This window comes from Eptesicus fuscus, chromosome 4, assembly GCF_027574615.1.
Source record: "Eptesicus fuscus isolate TK198812 chromosome 4, DD_ASM_mEF_20220401, whole genome shotgun sequence".
Taxonomy (NCBI): Eukaryota; Metazoa; Chordata; class Mammalia; order Chiroptera; family Vespertilionidae; genus Eptesicus; species Eptesicus fuscus.
Genome location: NC_072476.1, coordinates 22,705,745 through 22,724,623, shown reverse-complemented (window position 1 = coordinate 22,724,623; position 18,879 = coordinate 22,705,745). Strand labels below are relative to the sequence as shown.

At 44.7% G+C, this 18,879-nt stretch overlaps 1 protein-coding gene across 1 annotated transcript in view; it reads right to left on the bottom strand.

The window, feature by feature from the left end:
* Window positions 1-18,879, bottom strand: part of BMERB1 (bMERB domain containing 1) — a 99,134-nt gene that overhangs the window by 47,520 nt on the left and 32,735 nt on the right. Inside the window, exon 2 of the mRNA XM_008141556.3 lies at window positions 1,352-1,475. Within this exon, the coding sequence (XP_008139778.1) occupies window positions 1,352-1,475 (124 nt within the window). The remainder of the gene's footprint in view (window positions 1-1,351; window positions 1,476-18,879) is intronic.

Sequence of the window (18,879 nt, the reverse complement as noted above, 5' to 3'; positions counted from 1 at the left end):
CCAAACTCAGAAACAGAACTTCCTGTCACTCATGCCAACCTGCTAACCCTCAGGCATTTCAAAGTCATCATGTCCAATCTTGGAACCACCTGACCTAATAGAACATGTGGTCTGAGTTGATACTTCTCCCACCCAGACAATACTCCAAATTCTTTTAGGGAGGAAAAAACCATGGGGAGGGAGGGATTGCTTCCAAATACTCATGTATTGGCTTATCATATTACCAGATGAAAGAGAGGATGTTTCTTATCTGTAAAGTGGGATATGTTCTAGAACTTTCCTCTACAGGCTCCCATGAGAAGGAATCGTGCATGTGCATTTAGCACAGGGTCTGGCCCATACAGAGAGCTGCATAAATGGTCACTGTTAATACTGCGGTCCATTTCATGGGGTGAGAGAGAAGGGCATAAAATGTAATTGTGAGAATATGGGTTTTTAAAGCACGAAGAGCTGGGTCTCAATCCTAACTCCCTCCGTTTACTAGATGGGAGGCCCTGAGCAAGTTAACTTGCCTGAGCCTCAGTCTCCTCATCCACAAAATGGGATAAAACCATAACCGGCCTCATGGCATTGAGAGAAACAGGTGACAGAATGGGTGAGAGAAGCTTAGCACATGCCTGGAATGTGTGATGTCGCTGCTTCTTCAAGTGGAGTTTGTGTTGGGAGCTGACAGGCAGTGTAGGAAATTTTCCTCTTAAACGGTCTTGTTTTGTTTTGCTTTTAAACTCTGTTTCTCTTCAGAGTTCAATTTTTAAAATTACAGTTTTTTCAAAAGACTACCTGTAATTCGTCAGGAATGCTGTGCTCTATAGACAACAGATTTTCAAAACATGTGAGTCTAAGGCTGCTAAGATCCCAGGAGAGAGGTATTATTATTTTTCCCCAATTTACAAATGAAGAGAGGCTAAATAACCTGCCCAATCTCACCCAGCATTGTTTTTTCAAATCTCAGGCCTATCTGAACCCAGAGTGTGTTCTCTTAACAACCCCAGCACAGGGCACCACCCCTGGTCCCCACCACACCCATACCCCCATCTCTCCCCACTCCATCTGTCTCCTTCTACTTCTCCTCGCAATGGCAACATAGAAAGAGCTTAGGCTTTGGAGTCGGACTGTCTGGAATTCAATCCCAACTTCAGGGTCTTGTTTAAAACACCAGATTAAGATACCTACGTCTCTAGGCGGTAGTGAGAATCAAATGAGATTTTTTGGGGGGCGGGGGGCGGAGGGTAATGTACCTAATGCCTTTATTGCATTGCCTGGCATGCAGTAATAAACAGTAAATGTGAGCTTCTCGGGTATCCTCCCCTGAACCCCCATTTTCCTCTCGGCTGCTTCCCCAGGCACTCACATAAACCTGAGCTCTGACTCCCGTCGGACCAAAACTTCCCGGAGACGCTGGATTTTCGCCATTTCCAGCTCGATCTCCTCTGGCATCATGGTTGTCTCTGCCATGGAGATGATGTCCAGCTGACCTGTGTGGGAGACATGAAACGCAGGGGTCAAGGCCCCAAGTGTACACTGGTTTGCAAGGATTCCCTCATTTCAGGGAACAGATTCGATCCAGTGACCTTCAGACATGGCAGAGGCACATGGATCTCAGCTTTCACTGCAAGTGTGTGTTTTCCAGAAGGCCCTTTGGGAACTGGAAAACACACTTTTCAGTGGGAACCCTGTTACGATGGCACATGGAGGCTCAGGTGGGCTCACCAAAACCTGCTCACGATTATGTCTGTGGCCTTGACAGTCTCTGGCTGTTCCCGGCTCCTGAGCCTCTGCTCCCCCAAACCATGGCCACTTTGCCGGGTCCCAGCCCCCAAGACCAAGTTCAACTTTAGAGAGAAGAAAGTTTTATAATAATTATTTTATAGTAATACCATTAATTATCATCTTACAGGAATACTAAGTAATGTAAGCAATAGTAACATAAAATAATACAAGTTTGTTGTAGAAAATTCAGATAATACAGACAGGCAAAAAATAACAAGGTAAAAAGTCATCCACTACCACAATGCCCAGAGAGAACCACTATCCAAATTTTGATGGACAGTCATCTGGTCTTATATTTATAGTTAGTTATATATATTGCTATATATTAAAAGCATATTTAAAACATATATAACCATATATATTATCACATACACATTATCATCTATATAGAGAAAGACACTACATATATATGTATATATACACATACACACATACACTGAGTGGCCAGATTATTATGATCTCTGAACACATAATAATCTAGCCACTCAGTATATATCCTATATAATAAAAGGCTAATATGCAAATTGTCCCCTCGACCAGGAGTTTGACCAGCAGCCAGGCCAGCCAACCGCCCATGTCCCCTCCCCCTAGACAGGCTGGCCGGACCCCACCCATGCACGAATTCATGCACCGGGCCTCTAATATATATATATATATATATATATATATATATATATATATATATATACACACACACACACACACACATATATATACACACACACACACACACACACACACACACACACTGAATGGCCAGATTATTACGCGTTCAGAGATCATAATAATCTGGCCACTCAGTGTATATACAACTAGAGGCCCAATGCACGAAATTCATGCAAGGGTAGGCCTTCACAGCCCCAGCTGCCTCGCAACCCTGTGGCCCCGCCCCCCACCCACTGGTCACGGAAGGTCGTTCCACCATCTGGTCTAATTAGCATATTAGCTCTTTATTATATAGGATTATATACATAATAGAGGCCTGGTGCACGAATTCGTGCACAGTCAGGGAGAGGGGCCGCAGAGGTTGGCTGGCTGGCTCTGCCCCTGATCAGACCGGTTGGCCAGCCAAAGTGTGCATCATAGCAACTGGTCGTTCTGGTCGCTTGGCTTTTATATATATAGATACAGTCACTATTTTATAGGTCTGTTTTTTGTCATACTGTATGAAGTTAGGGTCTCACATTTTCCTACCGGCTCTTCTTTACTTAATAACATATCATGAGCACTTTTGCACGTCCTCAGATGTTCTTCCCCAGCAGCAGTGTGAAAGGCTGTGTAGTTTTCTATTTGTGGCCGTATCATGAATCACTTCACCAACCCCCAGACAGTTAGGTTGTTTTCTATTTCCCCCCCACTATAAACAGCCCTGTGATGAGCATTCTCAAAACTAAATCTCTGCGTGCATCTAAGAGATTCCTTTAGCCCACATTTCCAGAGGGAATCCTGCAAAGGATGCAACATTCTAAGGTAAAGAGCCCCAGGGGAGGGGATGTTCTTGCTCCACTCTAAAGCCAACATCACATCACCTACATCAGCTAATTCCTCCCACACCTGGCCCCTCAGTACTGCTACCCTGCAGTTGTCTTTTTCCTTACATCCCAGCCAGTGGTTTGGAAAGCTGTCTCCTCTCTACCTGTCTCTCTTCTATAACCTGGAGCCCTAACTCAGTACATCTGCCCAGGTACTGTGATTACAGACCTCCCTAAGTTAGTTCCTGCCTGCTTGGATCTCAGAAGAGGCCCCACTCCCAAAAGCCTACACAACTGCTTTGTCATCTGTGGGAATCTCCTGACCCAGAGTTCTTCACTAGATGTCAGATTTTTGGTAAACTGCCATACCCTTCAATCCACCTCTCCATCATTCAAAAGGCCTGGCTTGTGAAAGGAGGGAGGAAAAAAAACAAGATTAAGATATTATTATGAATTGAGCATTACTGTGTCCTGGGTTCCAACTAGGCTAGAGGACCAGCTTCAAGGAGCACCAACTTTGAGCACAGGACAATATAGGGTGGTGGTGACTTAGGGATGGGAGGTAGGGGATGTTCTGAAGTCAAGTGGTTTGGGTTTGAGTCGCAGCTCTGCTCCTCACTAGCTGTGTGGTCTTAATTAACCTCTCGTGACTCAGTTTCCTCCTCTGTAACATGAGGATACTAAGAGACCCAGCCAGCCAGGGCAGTTGTGAGAACTGAATTAACCGAGGCATGCCATGCTCAATGCAAGGTTACAATTACCTTGGCTATCACCACGGGGCCCACTCTGCCATGCCATCTCTTTATCCTCCCCACAAGCCAGCAGGATTGGGATGCTCTCTTTTTTACAAATAAGGAAGCAAAAGCTCAAAGCTGAGCACATGTGTGCCTCCACAATGCACACTCCTTGCCTCATCCTCTCTGGCCCTTGCCCAGACAGGTGTTCTAAGTCCAGTACCCTAATTATTCACATCCTACGAGTCCTAGGGCTGCCATAACAAATCACCACAAACTGGGTGGCTGAAACAACAGGAAGGTCTTCCTTCACAGTTCTGGATGCCCAAGTCCCAAATCGGGAGTCAGCAGGGCCGCACTCTCTCCAAAGGCTCTAGGGTAGGATCCTTCCTTCCCTCTTCCAGATCCTGCTGGCTCCTGCAATCTTTGGCTTGTGGCAGCATCGCTCCAACCTCTGCCTTCGTTTTCACATGGCCTTCCTCCCTGTAGCTCTGTGTGTCCTTCTCTGCCCTCTTCCATCTCATTGGATTTAGGGCCCACCCTAGTCCACTATGATCTTGTTTTGATCTTTATCTTTTTTTAAAAAATGTTTTTATTAATTTTGAGAGAGAGAGGAAGGGAGGAGAGAGAGAGAGAAACAAGATGACACTCAACCAACTGAGCCACCCTGGCCAGGCCAATCTTTATCTTAATTGCCTCTGCAAACTATTACCAAATAAGGTCCGAGGTTCTGGGTGGATATGAATTTTGGGAGAGCACTACTTAGCCCACTACAGTGATGAATGGTCACAAGCTTACATGCTACCTCAGAGTGGTGTCACATTCTTCAAGAGCTTTAGTCACATGAAGCCCAGCCCTGCCTTGAAGCAGCAGGAGTCCCAGGAAGTGGCCAGGGGATGGGGCATGGTGACACCAGCTGAGGGCCAGAGTCGGAGATCCTTGATCTGAGGCCATCACTGGTTATATGACCTTGAATGCACCCCTTTTACCACTTAGCATCACTTTCTTGTTTGCAAAATGGAGTTCAATAGCTCTTGTGTGTTACACTGTGCTGAGGCTTTATATATATTATGCCATTTAATCCCTAGTTTACAAATGATGAATCTGAAGCTTAGAGAAGGAAAGTGACTTGACCAACATTGCACAACTAGACCATTGCAGAGACAGAATCCAAACCTAGGTCTGTCTTTCCTTCTGTCTCTTTTTCTTAACCATTATTATATAGCCTCCAGGCAAGGATTAAATGTATTTGAGGATGCAAAAGCTCATGGTTAATGACCCTGCAGATATAAATGGGTTTCTCACATCACGGTTCAGATGGGCAACCTGATTTCCATGGGACAGATGCTGAAAATGACAAAACATCCTGGAGCAAAGTGTGTGACAAGAGAATTAATCACACCCCGTGGGTTGGCATTTTACCTCCGTGCTTGGGGGAGGTTGGAGGTGATGGCACTGCCAGGCTCCAGGTACTGAGATGAACATTTAGCTTTGACTTTGGGCAGAGAATGAGGCTGATGCCTCTATTGAAAAGACTCCATCAGGGATACTTTCCTTCCCCTGGAGAATGGAGTGAAGCCTAGATCTCAAATCAGAAATAAATTAACTAGAATCCTTCCTTGTAGTGAGTGCTCTGTGCCAGCCACTGTGCTAGGCTTATTCTAAGCCATATCTCATTTATCTTCACAACACCTATGCACCAAATCCAGACCCTGGCATGGTTTTGTAGGTAAAGTTTGACTGGAACACTGGCCATGCTCATTCATTTACATGTTATTGATTGTTGTTTCTGCACTACAACAGCAGAATGTAGTAGCTGCAACAGAGACCACGTGGCCGACAAAACCTCAAATATCTACTATCTAGACCTTTACAGAAAAAGTTTGCCAACCCCTGTCCTCGATAGTAGATGCTATAATTTCCCCCGTGTAAAGGGTTTTTAAAAAGCACCACAGGTTTATACAGTAACAATAATAACTAACGTTTATTGAGCACTTGTCACATGCCAGGCTCTGATTCTCAAAACAGACATGGGTGGTAAATATAGAATCCCCATTTCACAGATGAGCAAGTTGAGGCTCAGGAAAAGAGTAAGATTTAATACCAGATCTGTCCTACTCCAAAGCCCTTATTGCAATCAGTCATATTCACTTAAGAACTATCTCCCCACTTAAGACATCATCATCTTAACAACAGAGAGAACTGAATATATTCTATTGCATTAGGTATATGGAAAGTAGCTGTTCTCAAGTATTAGCAGGCGCGCTGATTATCTGGGGAGCTTGTTAAAAAGGCAGCTTCTCTGTCTCTACCCCCAGGGACTTTCACGCAGGAGGTTTTCAGACCAGACTCTGAGAAACGCTGGTATAGGACATGAATAAATGTGTCTCAGGCATGGTGGGTTGCTTTTCCGTGAGAATTTGTGTGATAGAGCTAGTGTGATGGAAACCTTCTCGACAACATTTCTCAGCTAGAAGGCAGGCATCCAACCGCTGCTAAGGAATGTGTCCATGAGGAGGACAAAGCCTGGAAGGAGACAGACAGCATTTCCGGCTGGCTAGAGAAGACAGTCTCTATGAGGCTCTACTGCCTGTTTCCAGGCAGAGCCCAGCTGCTGTGTGGACAGAGCAAAGCACGAAGGCACGGAAGGCCCCAGGGCTCCAACTGTCATTGCTGTCACTGAGCCTCCAGGAGCTGAGTCACTTCTGGGGGAAGAAGCAGCTAAATCCATCTTTTATCCCCAAATGCCACACCAGGGAGATGCATGCCTCATGAGTGCGGAAGCACCAGAGAACCGAGCTGAACACCGGGCATGACTGGGACGCGCCAGCAGGCTTAGTCATTTATCTCAGAAATGTAAAGCTACCCAGAGACAGGGGTGGCAATCTCCTAGAAACCTGTAATTTAAATATGGCTGAGAAGGGTAAAACTCTGGGGACCAAAGAGAAGTCTTCCCTGGCCTGTCTTTTCCAACCATGGCTCACAGTAGGAATTTGAGCCCACGGTCCCCTAAACAACCCCTGCTTATGTTTCTGCTTCATAACTTTATGTCCCTGGAATATGCTCCAGAACTCACTCATATTAAGCATTTATTTACTGTGAGCCAAGCACTCCTAAATACCTTAGCAGGTAGGTATTATCATTATCACCTTCCCTTTACAGATTAAGAAGATGAGGTTCAGAGAGATCATAAGTGGTTGGCCAAAATCACTCAACCAATGAGAGCTGGGAGTCAGACCCAGGTCTGCTTGATTCCAACGCATCGTGCTGTAGGTCAAAGGGCTGCAGAACAAACTCTGAGTCACTGCACAGAATTCATCACAGCCATGTACCATCTGTTATGGACTGAATGTTTGTATCCTCCCACCTCAAATTCAATTGTTGAAATCCTATCCCCCAATGTGATGGTATTAAGAGGTGGGGACTTTGAAAGGTAATTAGGGTTAGATAAGTTCCTGAGGGTGAGGCCCCCATGATGAAGAGGAGACACAAGAGCTTGCTTCCTCTCTCTGCTCTTCAACAAGTGAGGACACAACAAGAAGGCAGCCATCTACAAACCAGGTAGAGGGTCCTCACCCACCAAACACTGGATCTGCCAGTGCTCTCACCCCGGGCTTCCCAGCCTCCAGAACCATGAGAAATAAATGCCTGTCACTTAAGCCACCTAAACCTATGGAATTGTGTTACAGCAGCCCAAGCAGACTAATACACTATCTATGCTATCACTTACTCAATATTTCTTTACATTGACTATAAAAAAAATTCAAATAAGTTTCTTAAAGGGAATTTTGTATTATGTCAATAATAAGAAGTCCCTATCACTTGGCATAATTAAAAACTATCCATAAAAATAAATTCAATGGAAATGCAGTAATGTTATCAAATTCTAGCTAAATACTGTAGGCTCAAGGCTCAAATTGAAGCCTAATTTTTCTTTCTTAACAAGGTGAATTAGCAAGTATTAGAAAGTTAGCAAGTACAGGCAGTCCTCAGGTTACATCGGACTCGACGTACATCGTTTTGTGGTTACGTCGCCATCTCCCATTTATTTATAAAAAAAAAAAAAAGTTCTGACATTTCAACGTATGTACATATGTGCTTTATGTTTTTTATTATTTATTTACCACAAGTAAAGGTCAGGAATTATTATCTTTCTTTTAATTTTTTTTTTACTGTTTCACTTCATTACTGCTGTGAATGTGCTCCATGTAAGTGATGTAGGTGCTTATGCAGGTGGGTTCCGACTTACGGCGAAAATCGTGTTACGTCGCGCCGTAGGAACGGATCTCCGACATAACCCGAGGACCTACTGTACTAGAGAAGCATTAGAAACAAAACACCAAATTGAGACTTTCTTCTTTGGTAATTACAAAGCTTGATAACTGGAAAAGAGAGTAATTTTCCCACAGTGTAATTCAATGTTATTTGATGCTAGAAGCATCTGAGTACCACTAGGATACCCCTCCCACCCCTGAGAAAGCTGCTGCAGAATGGAATTCCATTACTTTGGGTTGGAAGGGTCTTAGAGGTCCTTTAGGCCAGCCTCTGTATGTGGGATAGGATGTGGAATGACACGACAGGATGCAGTTCTTAGGGTCTTTTGACAAACAGCAGTGAGCCAAACTCTTGAGTTCTCACTGGAAATTAAATGAGAACTCAGGCCTGAAGGACAATTCTCAACCATTTGTCAAGATTTTCATCTGAAGATGAATCATCCATTTTGAGTCCTTATTTCAAACTAGCTGATATCATCCAGGTAATTAAACGAAGGTGGACCTAGTCATTTCATTCCCACATCATTTATTAGGTGTCCAGCATCCTTAAAACATATTCATAAGGACACATGAGAGAAGGGCCACAGTGGCTGACTTGGAGGATGTGGGTGGGGGGCTGGGGGTCAGTGTTGGGGAAAATCACCTTCTACCTAATATGCCCTTTTCTACTGTTTGGATTATTTAGTACATTTTTTATTTTGGAGTAATTTTAGATTACTAGGAAAGTTGCAAAGATACTACAGTGATTCTCCATATATCCTTCACTTAGTCCACACCACTGTTAACATCACCAAGATGCGGATGCATTACTTCTAGCTGTATTGTTTTAAATTTTACTATGGCAGGTGTTACCTATTCGAGACAGTTTTAAAATAACGAGCAAGGGGGTGGGGGAGGAGAAAGGAAAAATAGTTGGTGTGTGCAGGCCCCGTGGAAACCAAGTAAGTCCTTGAAGAGGGCAAGCAAAGGGGGCAGTTATGAGCATGGACTTTGGGGTCTCAGGGCTGGCTCTCATGCTGACCTTGATCCCATTAGTTGAGACTCTGCCCTCCATTTCTTCATCTGCAACATTGGGAAAATCATACACATCTCTTAGGAAATTTATGTAAGTGCCAGGCACATACAAAGTCCTCTCCATAACTCTCTGTATATTATTTGCTCTTATTCACTTAATAAATACGCATTGAAAACCTGTTTTAGCCGAAACCGGTTTGGCTCAGTGGATAGAGCGTCAGCCTGCGGACTGAAGGGTCCCGGGTTCGATTCCGGTCAAGGGCATGTACATTGGTTGCGGGCACATCCCCAGTAGGGGGTGTGCAGGAGGCAGCTGGTCGATGTTTCTCTCTCATCGATGTTTCTAGCTCTCTATCCCTCTCCCTTCCTCTCTGTAAAAAATCAATAAAATATATTAAAAAAAAAAACAAAAAAAAAAAACCTGTTTTATGCCAGATACTGCTCTCACCAAGAGGAATGAAACAAAACAGACAAATGCTGTGCTCTCATGGAGCTGATTTTCTAGCATGGGGCTTACGTGTCAGAGAGTAAATTTGCTTCAGTGCTCTGTGCTGGTCATTGGCTCACCAGTAGGTTACTCCTGACAGTAGATTTGGACAGATTCTGGTTCAAGTCCTGGCTCTACCACTAGTTGCTTGATCTGGACCCATTACTTAATATTCCCAAGTCTCACTTTCCTCTTCTATAAAATGGGATAGTAACTCCTATCTCATGGACTTTCTGCCATGGAGATAAAATTAAGTAACGTGTCAAGTGCTTGAGCATGACACAGAGTGGTCAGTATCATTCTGTGTGGTTTCTTTCCCAGGATTTGGATGATCTTTATTTTTAATTTTCCAGAGCAACTATATCAGCAAAAGTATAGGATAAATACATCTTAGATCCTGGTCCTCCATGTTAAAGATAAAGTGAGAAGAGAGTTTTACTAGCATTTCTTAATGCATTCAGAAACTTACTACCATCACATTTCCTTTCCCTGGAAGAAGCCAGACTAATGTGGGGGAGGAAACAAAACTGGGATCATCAGCTCTGGAGAACAACAGACTTCTGCTCATTTGGGCCATTCCTCTGCCCCTCTAGGTACAACTGCAGTCCTACTCCAACAGACCCATGCCTGCTCTGAAAGGAGGATCCAAAGGGGTCCTCATCAACCCTCTGCCAAGGACCCAGTCCTTTGAGTCTGTATGCAGAGGCACATCTTCCTGGCATCAACCCATCAGAGAGTCTACACTCCAGGAAATACATCTGAGCCCCAATTACTGAGAAGCGGATATCCTGATGCATTTCAAAGGCTCCTGGTGACACCCAGCCTTTTATTGTCATCAATCATTCATGTAGGGAAGAAGCTAATTTCAACCCCCAAACATCTTATGGGATGTACCAAGCATCTCGCCTTCTTTGCTATACCGTGAATATAATGGGAAATGGCTGGTTGCTTTTAATGAGTCACCATTTCCCAAGAAGATAAAGTAACTGCTTTTAATTCAGATGCTCCTGGATGCTCCATTCCCCTTGGTCTGCCTTTTGAAGGAGAATGTCGAGAGAGCAATTGTACCTCCCATGACCCAGTGCCTTCCCATACACGATGCCTCTTTATTTTCACCATCAACACTGCAGGGGAGGGTTTGCAGCTGAGAAAACTGACTTGCCTCTGAATCCTGGCCATGGTTATTATTCTCTAATGTTACGTGGAGCATGTTTTTTTAGCTTCTCCAAGTTTCTATTTTCTTGGACACATCTCAAAGTCCAAGGTCACAAAAGTAATTAGGGGAATGCACAATCAGCAGTGGGGTTAAGGAGCAAGCACTAGAATCAAGCTCACTTGGGTTTAAATCCTGCATCTGCTTCTTTCTAGCTGCTGACCTTGGGCAAGTGACTTGACTTCTCTAAGCCTCAGGTTCCTTATCTGTAAATTGGGGGTAAGTAAGTAGAATGTGAGGCCATCTGAAGACTCATTCTGAAAGCTCAGATAAGAGTTATATTTTTATTTATTTTTAATATTTTTATTGATTTCAGAGAGGACAGGAGAGGGAGAGAGAGAGAAAGAGGAGAGAGAGAGAGAGAGAGAGAGAGAGAGAGAGAGAGAGAGACATCAATGATGAGAGAAATATAGAAACATCAATGATGAGAGAGAATCATTGATTGGCTGCCTCCTGCATGCCCCACACAGGGGATCAAGTCCGAAACCTGGGCATGTGACCTGACCAGGAATCGAATTCTGACCTCTTGGTTCAAAGGTTGATACTCAACCACTGAGCCATGACAGCTGGGCTCATGCACGAGTTTTATCTCACCTCTGCTCTGAGCACTTGTTCCAACCTGAGTTTTTCACCCTAGGCACTACTGACATTTGGAGCTGGACTATTCTTTACTGGATTATTCTTTACCTCTGCATTGCAGGATAGTTAGCAGCACCTCTGGACTCTACCCACTAGAAGCTGTTTGCATCTTCCCACCAACCCAAAATGTCTTCAAACATTTGCAAATATCACAGGGGGAAAATTGTCCCAGGTTGAGAATCATTGATTTAGACCCACTTTTTCAGTAGTGCTTTGAGAACACCTTAATTCTTATTGTCCATATAAAATAATATACTTACAGGTCGTGTGAATTAGGGTGTAGACATCTTTGGGAGGCCATTATTCAGCTGATTATATAATAGAGAAGGCAAAACAAAACAAACAAACAAAAAATAAAACCCTACTGTAGAGGGTCCCATGATTGGGTCACCCTCCTCCTCAAGGGTAGAAACTATGGTCTGTAGGGAGGACGTAGATTCACTTAAGGAGTTGGGATAACCAAGCAGTGTGGCTGCCGTCCTGTTCACTGGGCATTGTCCACGCCACCCAGCTCAGTGCCAGCAGCCATGGCATGGCAACACTTGGCTGATAGCATGACTCAAGTCAGAATGAGGGCCCTGCCCCTTCCTGGCTTGTGTCCCTGGAAAAGTTATTTAAATTCTCTGACTTTCCCCTTTCTCCCTTGTAAAGTGGGTCTAATGACCCTTGTTTGCAATATTTGTTCATTCCATAATAACTATTTGTGTAGTTGGTAAGTGGGTTATGCAACCTTCTCCTTCCTCAGTATCCGTTATCTAATAAGTGGGGATAATAATAGAAGCTACTCATTGGTTGTGATGAGGGTTGAATGAGAGATTAGTATATAATAAGGACAGAGTGAGGTCTTGGTGAATGTCAATTGTCATACCATCATCACCATCACAATCATCAAAATCATCATCATCATCACTATCATTACCATCACCGTTATCATCATCATTATCATCATCATCATCATCATCATCATCATGACCATCAAAAGATAAAGCAGCCAACCTGACTTCTACCATAGCTGGAACTGGAGGTGAAAAAGGAAAGTCCTTGGGGAGCTCCTGCCCCAACCTTACCTCCCTCACAGAACTCCCTTAATTGGGAATACCCAACCTCATATACCATCCCATACCATGCCTTCTTAAGGAGAATGAGAAGCACCAAAATTCATGTGTCCCAACTGCATCATCCACAAAACCAGCATAGGCAGGGGGTGAGGGGATGGAGGGAAGGTGTGATATTAAGGTAATGAAAATACTTTTAAGCATATATTCTAGAATATTATTCTTTAAGGAATCCTTTTAGAATGTTTTATACTTCTAACTAGAGGCCCAGTGCATGACATTCGTGCATGGGGGGGGGGGGGGGCGCTCAGCCCAGCCTGCGCCCTCTCGCAATCCAGGACCCCTCGGTGGACATCCCCCGAGGGGTCCTTAATGCTGCCGCGGAGGAGGGAGAGGCTCCCGCCACCACCACTGCACTTGCCAGCCATGAGCCCAGCTTCTGGCTGAGCAGCACCTCCCCTGTGGGAGTGCACTGAACACCAGGGGACAGCTCCTGCATTGAGCATCTGCCCCCTGGTGGTCAATCCTCATCATAGCAACTGGTTGTTCTGCCATTCGGTCAATTTGCATATCCTATATAATAAAACCCTAATATGCAAATGGACCAAATGGCAGAACAATTGGTCGCTATGATGCGCACTGACCACCAGGGGGCAGATGCTCAATGCAGGAGCTGCCCCCCCGAGAGGGAGGCGACCTGCGGCAGCGGCGATTGGGGGTGGGGCCAGCCAGCAGGCGGCACCAGGCTGCCAGCCAAGGTGGGTGCCAGCGAGGGCCCCCCCACCCCACCTGCCTGTCACCCCGCAGAGGGAGGCAACTGGTGGGGGGGCGGGGCCAGCCAGTGGGTGGTGCCAGGCCGCCAGCCATGGCCCTGATTGCCGGCCAGGCCTGGGGCCCCTACCCTATATATTGGAAACAGTCTCTTAAATTTAAAAATTAAAACCTGGCAAGGCTACTCTAACACTGAAAAAACAGGATGACATGAATGGACTCTGGCTTGCACATTTTGTGGTCAGTCCTGATTCTGACACATAACTGTGTGACAAAGCCAATTACTTAACTTCTCCCTGCTTCAGTTTTTCCACCCATAAGATGGGGAAAATGGTACTACTGCCTCAGAAGGATCATGTTATGTACTACTTTTTATAATCAGGGCAAAAAAATGTAGCTGCCCATACAACAGCAAGATGCCTTTCACCTGTATGAAAAGTATGTTCATTGGTGCATGCAGCATCCTGGATTGCCAGAGGGATGTCCGACTGCCAGTTTAGGCCCAACATCCCCTGAGGGGTCCCAGATTGTGAGAGGACTCAGGCCAGGCTGAAGAACGCCCCCCCCCCACCCATGCACAAATTTCATGCACCGGGCCCCTAGTATAGGATAATATCAACATTTCTTAAGCCTTGTAAAACTTTTCTTAGGCTCCTATATGACTATTAAATCCTTTATGAAATAAGGAGATGTATTAATAAACAAACTCTTCTTTGACAACTGCTTTCAAATCAGTTTATGAGCCATTCAGGAAAAGCAGTTTAACACATGTATGTTCACATGATTTGATTACCCACTCTATTTGCACAACTTGGCTCAGAATGACTTTTGGTAGTTTCAAAAAAATCAAACTCCATCTCCACCAAAGGTTCATCATGGACTGGGATTGTACTCTCATGAGGAGTTCCAGAAAGGTTTTATTTCAACAATCTGTGTGTTACCTCCAGGGTGGGGTTTTGAAGGAGATGACACGAGTTCTGGCAGTTTATGCAACAATCTATAATGTCATTTTTTTGTTATTTGATGTCCTTACCCAACACTTCTAAATGACCTTCAATGAGTCACCAAACTCTTCTGTCATATTGCTGAGGTCCTTTGAGGCCATAAAAAAAAAAAAAGTATTCTTCCTCATTCAGAGGGAATTGTTAGAGATGCTGAGTTAAAACTGTGGAAATTGATAACCCTGAAATAACAATAAGGTAATTGTCCAAATGAAATTACGCAAACAACTAATGTGTGTTTTTTGGCACTTCTGCAGGTTCATCCTATTATTCAAGTTTCATTTTTTTTAAACTACCCTCCAGCCCTGCAATCTCAGGCTTCACGAGTATAGACAATTATGAATCTACCCTGAGCTGTGATTCATGATCTTTCCTAAGACTCCCTAAAGCTTCCAATTTATAAACCAATTCAAAAGTAAGCAAAGGGCCTGGGTCACGCAAGGATGGACAGAGAACCAGATGGTACTGCTTTAAACCGTTCTTGGTGGGGCTGAAATGATTGGAATCTAAAGGAAAATAAATTGGAACTGTCTAAAGTAATATTTCAGTTTTTAAAAATTGCTTAGCCTGGAAATCATGTGGCTCATTTCATCCCTCACCGGCTGGAAACTTAACTGGGGAGATAAACTGCTTGGAGAACATTATTTTCATTCAGAAAGTTTGAAACTGGGGAATAGCATGAGATAAATGGAGGTGGTTTGGGGTGTGTTTTGGGATCCTTGAGGATCAGGCAAAAACAGCCGGAGAGCCTGTGTATGGGCTGTGTGCAAGCATGGGTGGGCCAAGTTCAACGTTCACCAACACAGACTGCATGTGGGAGAGCTTGAGGGAGAGCCAGAGGGAGAGCCTGGTGATGGCAGAAGAGGGGAGGCAAATGTGGAAACAGAGATGCTGGATTGAAAGTGCAGCACGATACCTGGCCGGTGTGGCTTGGTGGTTGAGCTTCGACCCATGAACCAAGAGGTCACTGGCTGGATTCCCAGTCAGGGCACATGCCCTGGTTGCGGGCTTGATCCCCAGTAGGGGGCGTGCAGGAGGCAGTTGATCAGTGATGTTTCTCTGTCAGCATTGATGTTTCTATCTCTCTCTCCCTCTTCCTTCTTCTCTCTCTATAAAAATCAGTAAGAACATACATCTTTGACAAGTGCAGCATAAGAAGAGAAGGCCCTCAACAGAGAGATCAACCACGGAGGCAAAATAATCAGGGCTGGAAATACTAAGGGATTTACTTTTTTAATTAACTAAAGGTCATACTTTGCTCAGATTGCCTTGGTTTTTTACCTAACATCCTTTCTCTGTTTCAAGATCCCATCCAGGATATCACATGACACTTAGCTGTCATCCCTCCTACGCTCCTCTGGGCTGTGACAGTTTCTCAGACTGTCACTTGTTTTTGATGACCTTGACGGTTTTGAGGAGTACTCATAAAATATTGTATAGACTGTCCCTCAATTGGGATGTGTCTGATGTTTTTCTGAAGATTAGACTGGGGTTATGGGTTTACGGGAGAAAGACCGCGGAGGGAAACTGCCATTCTCATCACGGTCTGTCAAGGGCACGTGCTGTAAGGATGCCTTGTCACTGTTGATGTTGACCTGGGTCACTTGGCTCAGCGGTGCTTGTCAGGGTTCTCCACTGTACAGTCATTCTCCCCCCTACGCCTTCCCATTTTGTCCTCTTTGGAAGGAAACCACTGAGCACAGCCCACACTTACAAGGTGGGGAGTTATACACACTTCCCTGAGGGCAGAGCATGCTTTTATTTTTATAATTAGAAAAAAATAAACCCTCATTAAAAGATGATGAGGATCACATGCCAGTGGAGCAGAAACCCAGAACGTGGGAGGCCCAGCTGGAACTGGAGGTGTGGCAAAGACCCGCTTCCCAACAATCCTGCAAGAGGTGCACGGTCTGAGGGTTCAAGTCCAAGGGTCAGCCTGGCTGCAAAAAAGGAAGACACTAAAAACCAAAACCAAAAACTGGGCACAAAAGTGAGACAAAGGTTCATCCAGAAGGGATAATTTTCCTAGGTGCTGATTTTAATGCTCTCCACATCCCTTCTGAAAGCTCAGGGCTCTGCTCCATTGGGTGGTCCTTCCTCTGTGGGGCCTTGGGCAACTGACGTGGCCTCATATGTCATTCGAAGGCTCTTCATGTATTCAACATAACTACCATACCCCAAACAATGTTCTAGGAGCAGGCCTACAGAAATGAAACATCCATCCTAGTGGGGAAGGTGGGTAGCAAGTAAAAAGATAAACTAATATCCTTTAAGTTAACAGGACTACGCAGAGAATAAAATGTGGTTATGTAGAAAGCGATGGACAGGTGACTCCTTCAGACAGTGGCGTCAGGGTGGACATGTCTGGGGCAGTGATATTTGAGCTGACACTGAATGACCGAAAGGAGCAGGCTTGGGAAGAAGGAAGCAGAGAATGCTACCGGCAGATGGAATTGCAAATGCAGAAGGTCCTGAGATAGAGTAAGCTTCCTGTTCGAGAACAGAGAGAAGGTCAATGTGGGTGAAGCAAACTGAAAAGGGGGAGGAATGTTATAGGATGGATGGAGAGACAGGCAGGGACCAGATGATGCTGGGCCTGTAACTCTGGTGAAAAATTCAGATTTCAGTCCCAGTGGTTGACAAACAGAATTTTAAGCAGAGGAGTGATGACACTGACCGTGTCTCTTTTGTTTTGTTTTGTTTTGTTTTGTTTTTAAACCCATGACCGGAATCAAACCTGGGACCCTTCAGTCTGTAGGCCGACGCTCTATCCACTGAGCCACACCGGCCAGGGCTGACAGTGTTTTTAAAAGTCTCTGTCTCCCATGAGAGGGTGCACTGTTACGGGAGCAAGCATAGAAGTAGGAAGACCAGCCTCTTGCTATTGCTTCAGAAAGTTATTGAAGGATTAAATGCATGATAATATGTGCAAAGTGCTCAGTCCAGGGCTTGGTCATAGTAAGCAATCAATAAATGCAATAAAATCAAATAAATGCAATCAATTAACCCACTACTGCAGTTATGCAGATGCTTGCCATTCCTTCCAACTTAGCCACAGCTGTCTCTGCAGCTCCCACTCTCTGTGGATCTTTGCGGAGGGTGGGGCAGCCCCGAGGTTGCTGGCCATCCTAGTCCCACAGACAGGGCTGACTGAACTGGGGTGTGACGGACAAGTCCCAGGGAGGCAATGTATTTGAGTGCATAACAATTATTTGGAGTCGAAAGTAATTGAGAAAAAAAAATGATACAAGAAAAGCTGTCTTCCCTCCCCCTGTTTGCTAAAAGCAGGACATAAATTTGTAAACCTGTCTCCGCTCCCAGGAAGTTAATCACTTCATAGATCCTTAGTTTGAAGTTGGCACCAGAGGAATCTATACAATAAACTTACTCCCATTAGTTTCTCCCATATAGTTTCCTTCCCATAAGAAAATCAAAGTCATTTTCCTTTGTCTTGTCACTTCTCTAAACATTTATTGTTCTTTTGTTAAGATGCTATGTAAGCCCAAGTTCTAACCACCCTTAAGACAGTTACTCACTGCTGAGTTACTCATTGCTAAAGTGCTCCTTAAGAATTACTCATTGCTGAGTGCTCCTACACAGAGGTGCAAGGCACAAGTTAATACACTTCTGTTTGTTTTCCTCTTTTACTAAGTCTTTTGTTAGTCTAACTTATAAGGCCCCAGCCAGAGAGACTATGATGGGTGGAGAAAAAAGTGGGTGTGTTTTTTTTTTCCTTCCACACACCTGCTTGGCATCTCTTAAAGTGGTGGGTACAGTCTCGGTTTGGCAAAGGATGAGGGGAAAATATACTGAATCTGAAATGGACCACTAAGAGTAAAATAAAAACAGGGTCGGAATGAAGCCTACCACAGGATAAATTTGAGGTGGTAAATTATATTTGGAGAAAGTTAGAAAAAGACTTTGTGGGAAGGGTGGGGGGACGGTGGGGGAGGGCCAGGTTTGACTGTCAACAATACCCACTGAGCTTAGAAAAGTCCAATAGAAATCATGGAAAGCCCACATCAGGGAACAGCTATTTTGAGCCCAACTAGAAGGTGTACTCAGGGGGTGAGTGGCTGAGCCAGGCTGTTAGCTATTCAAGCCACTGTTTCCCTTAAACAGAATTTGAATCAGCTGAGTGCTGTGAGTCCAAGCCACCTGATGGCACAGAAAATGAAAAAACCTTTCTAAAGCTCCAGGTTTGCCAAACCCAGGTCTGCTCCAAGAGAAACTGGAACCTGCAAAAAGAATGTTGCCAAAGGGAAGACAAGCAATTCCTTCCAGAAGAGGGGGTGTGAGTGACAATTTCCTGCTCCTGGCAGCAACTCCACTCCTTTTGTTCAGGGCATTTAGTCTCTAAATGTCACAGTGTGATGTCCCCCATGTGGAGGGGACATTTGTTGATTCTGCCTCCTGGCATCCATTCACCTTCCGTTGGGAACAGGACTC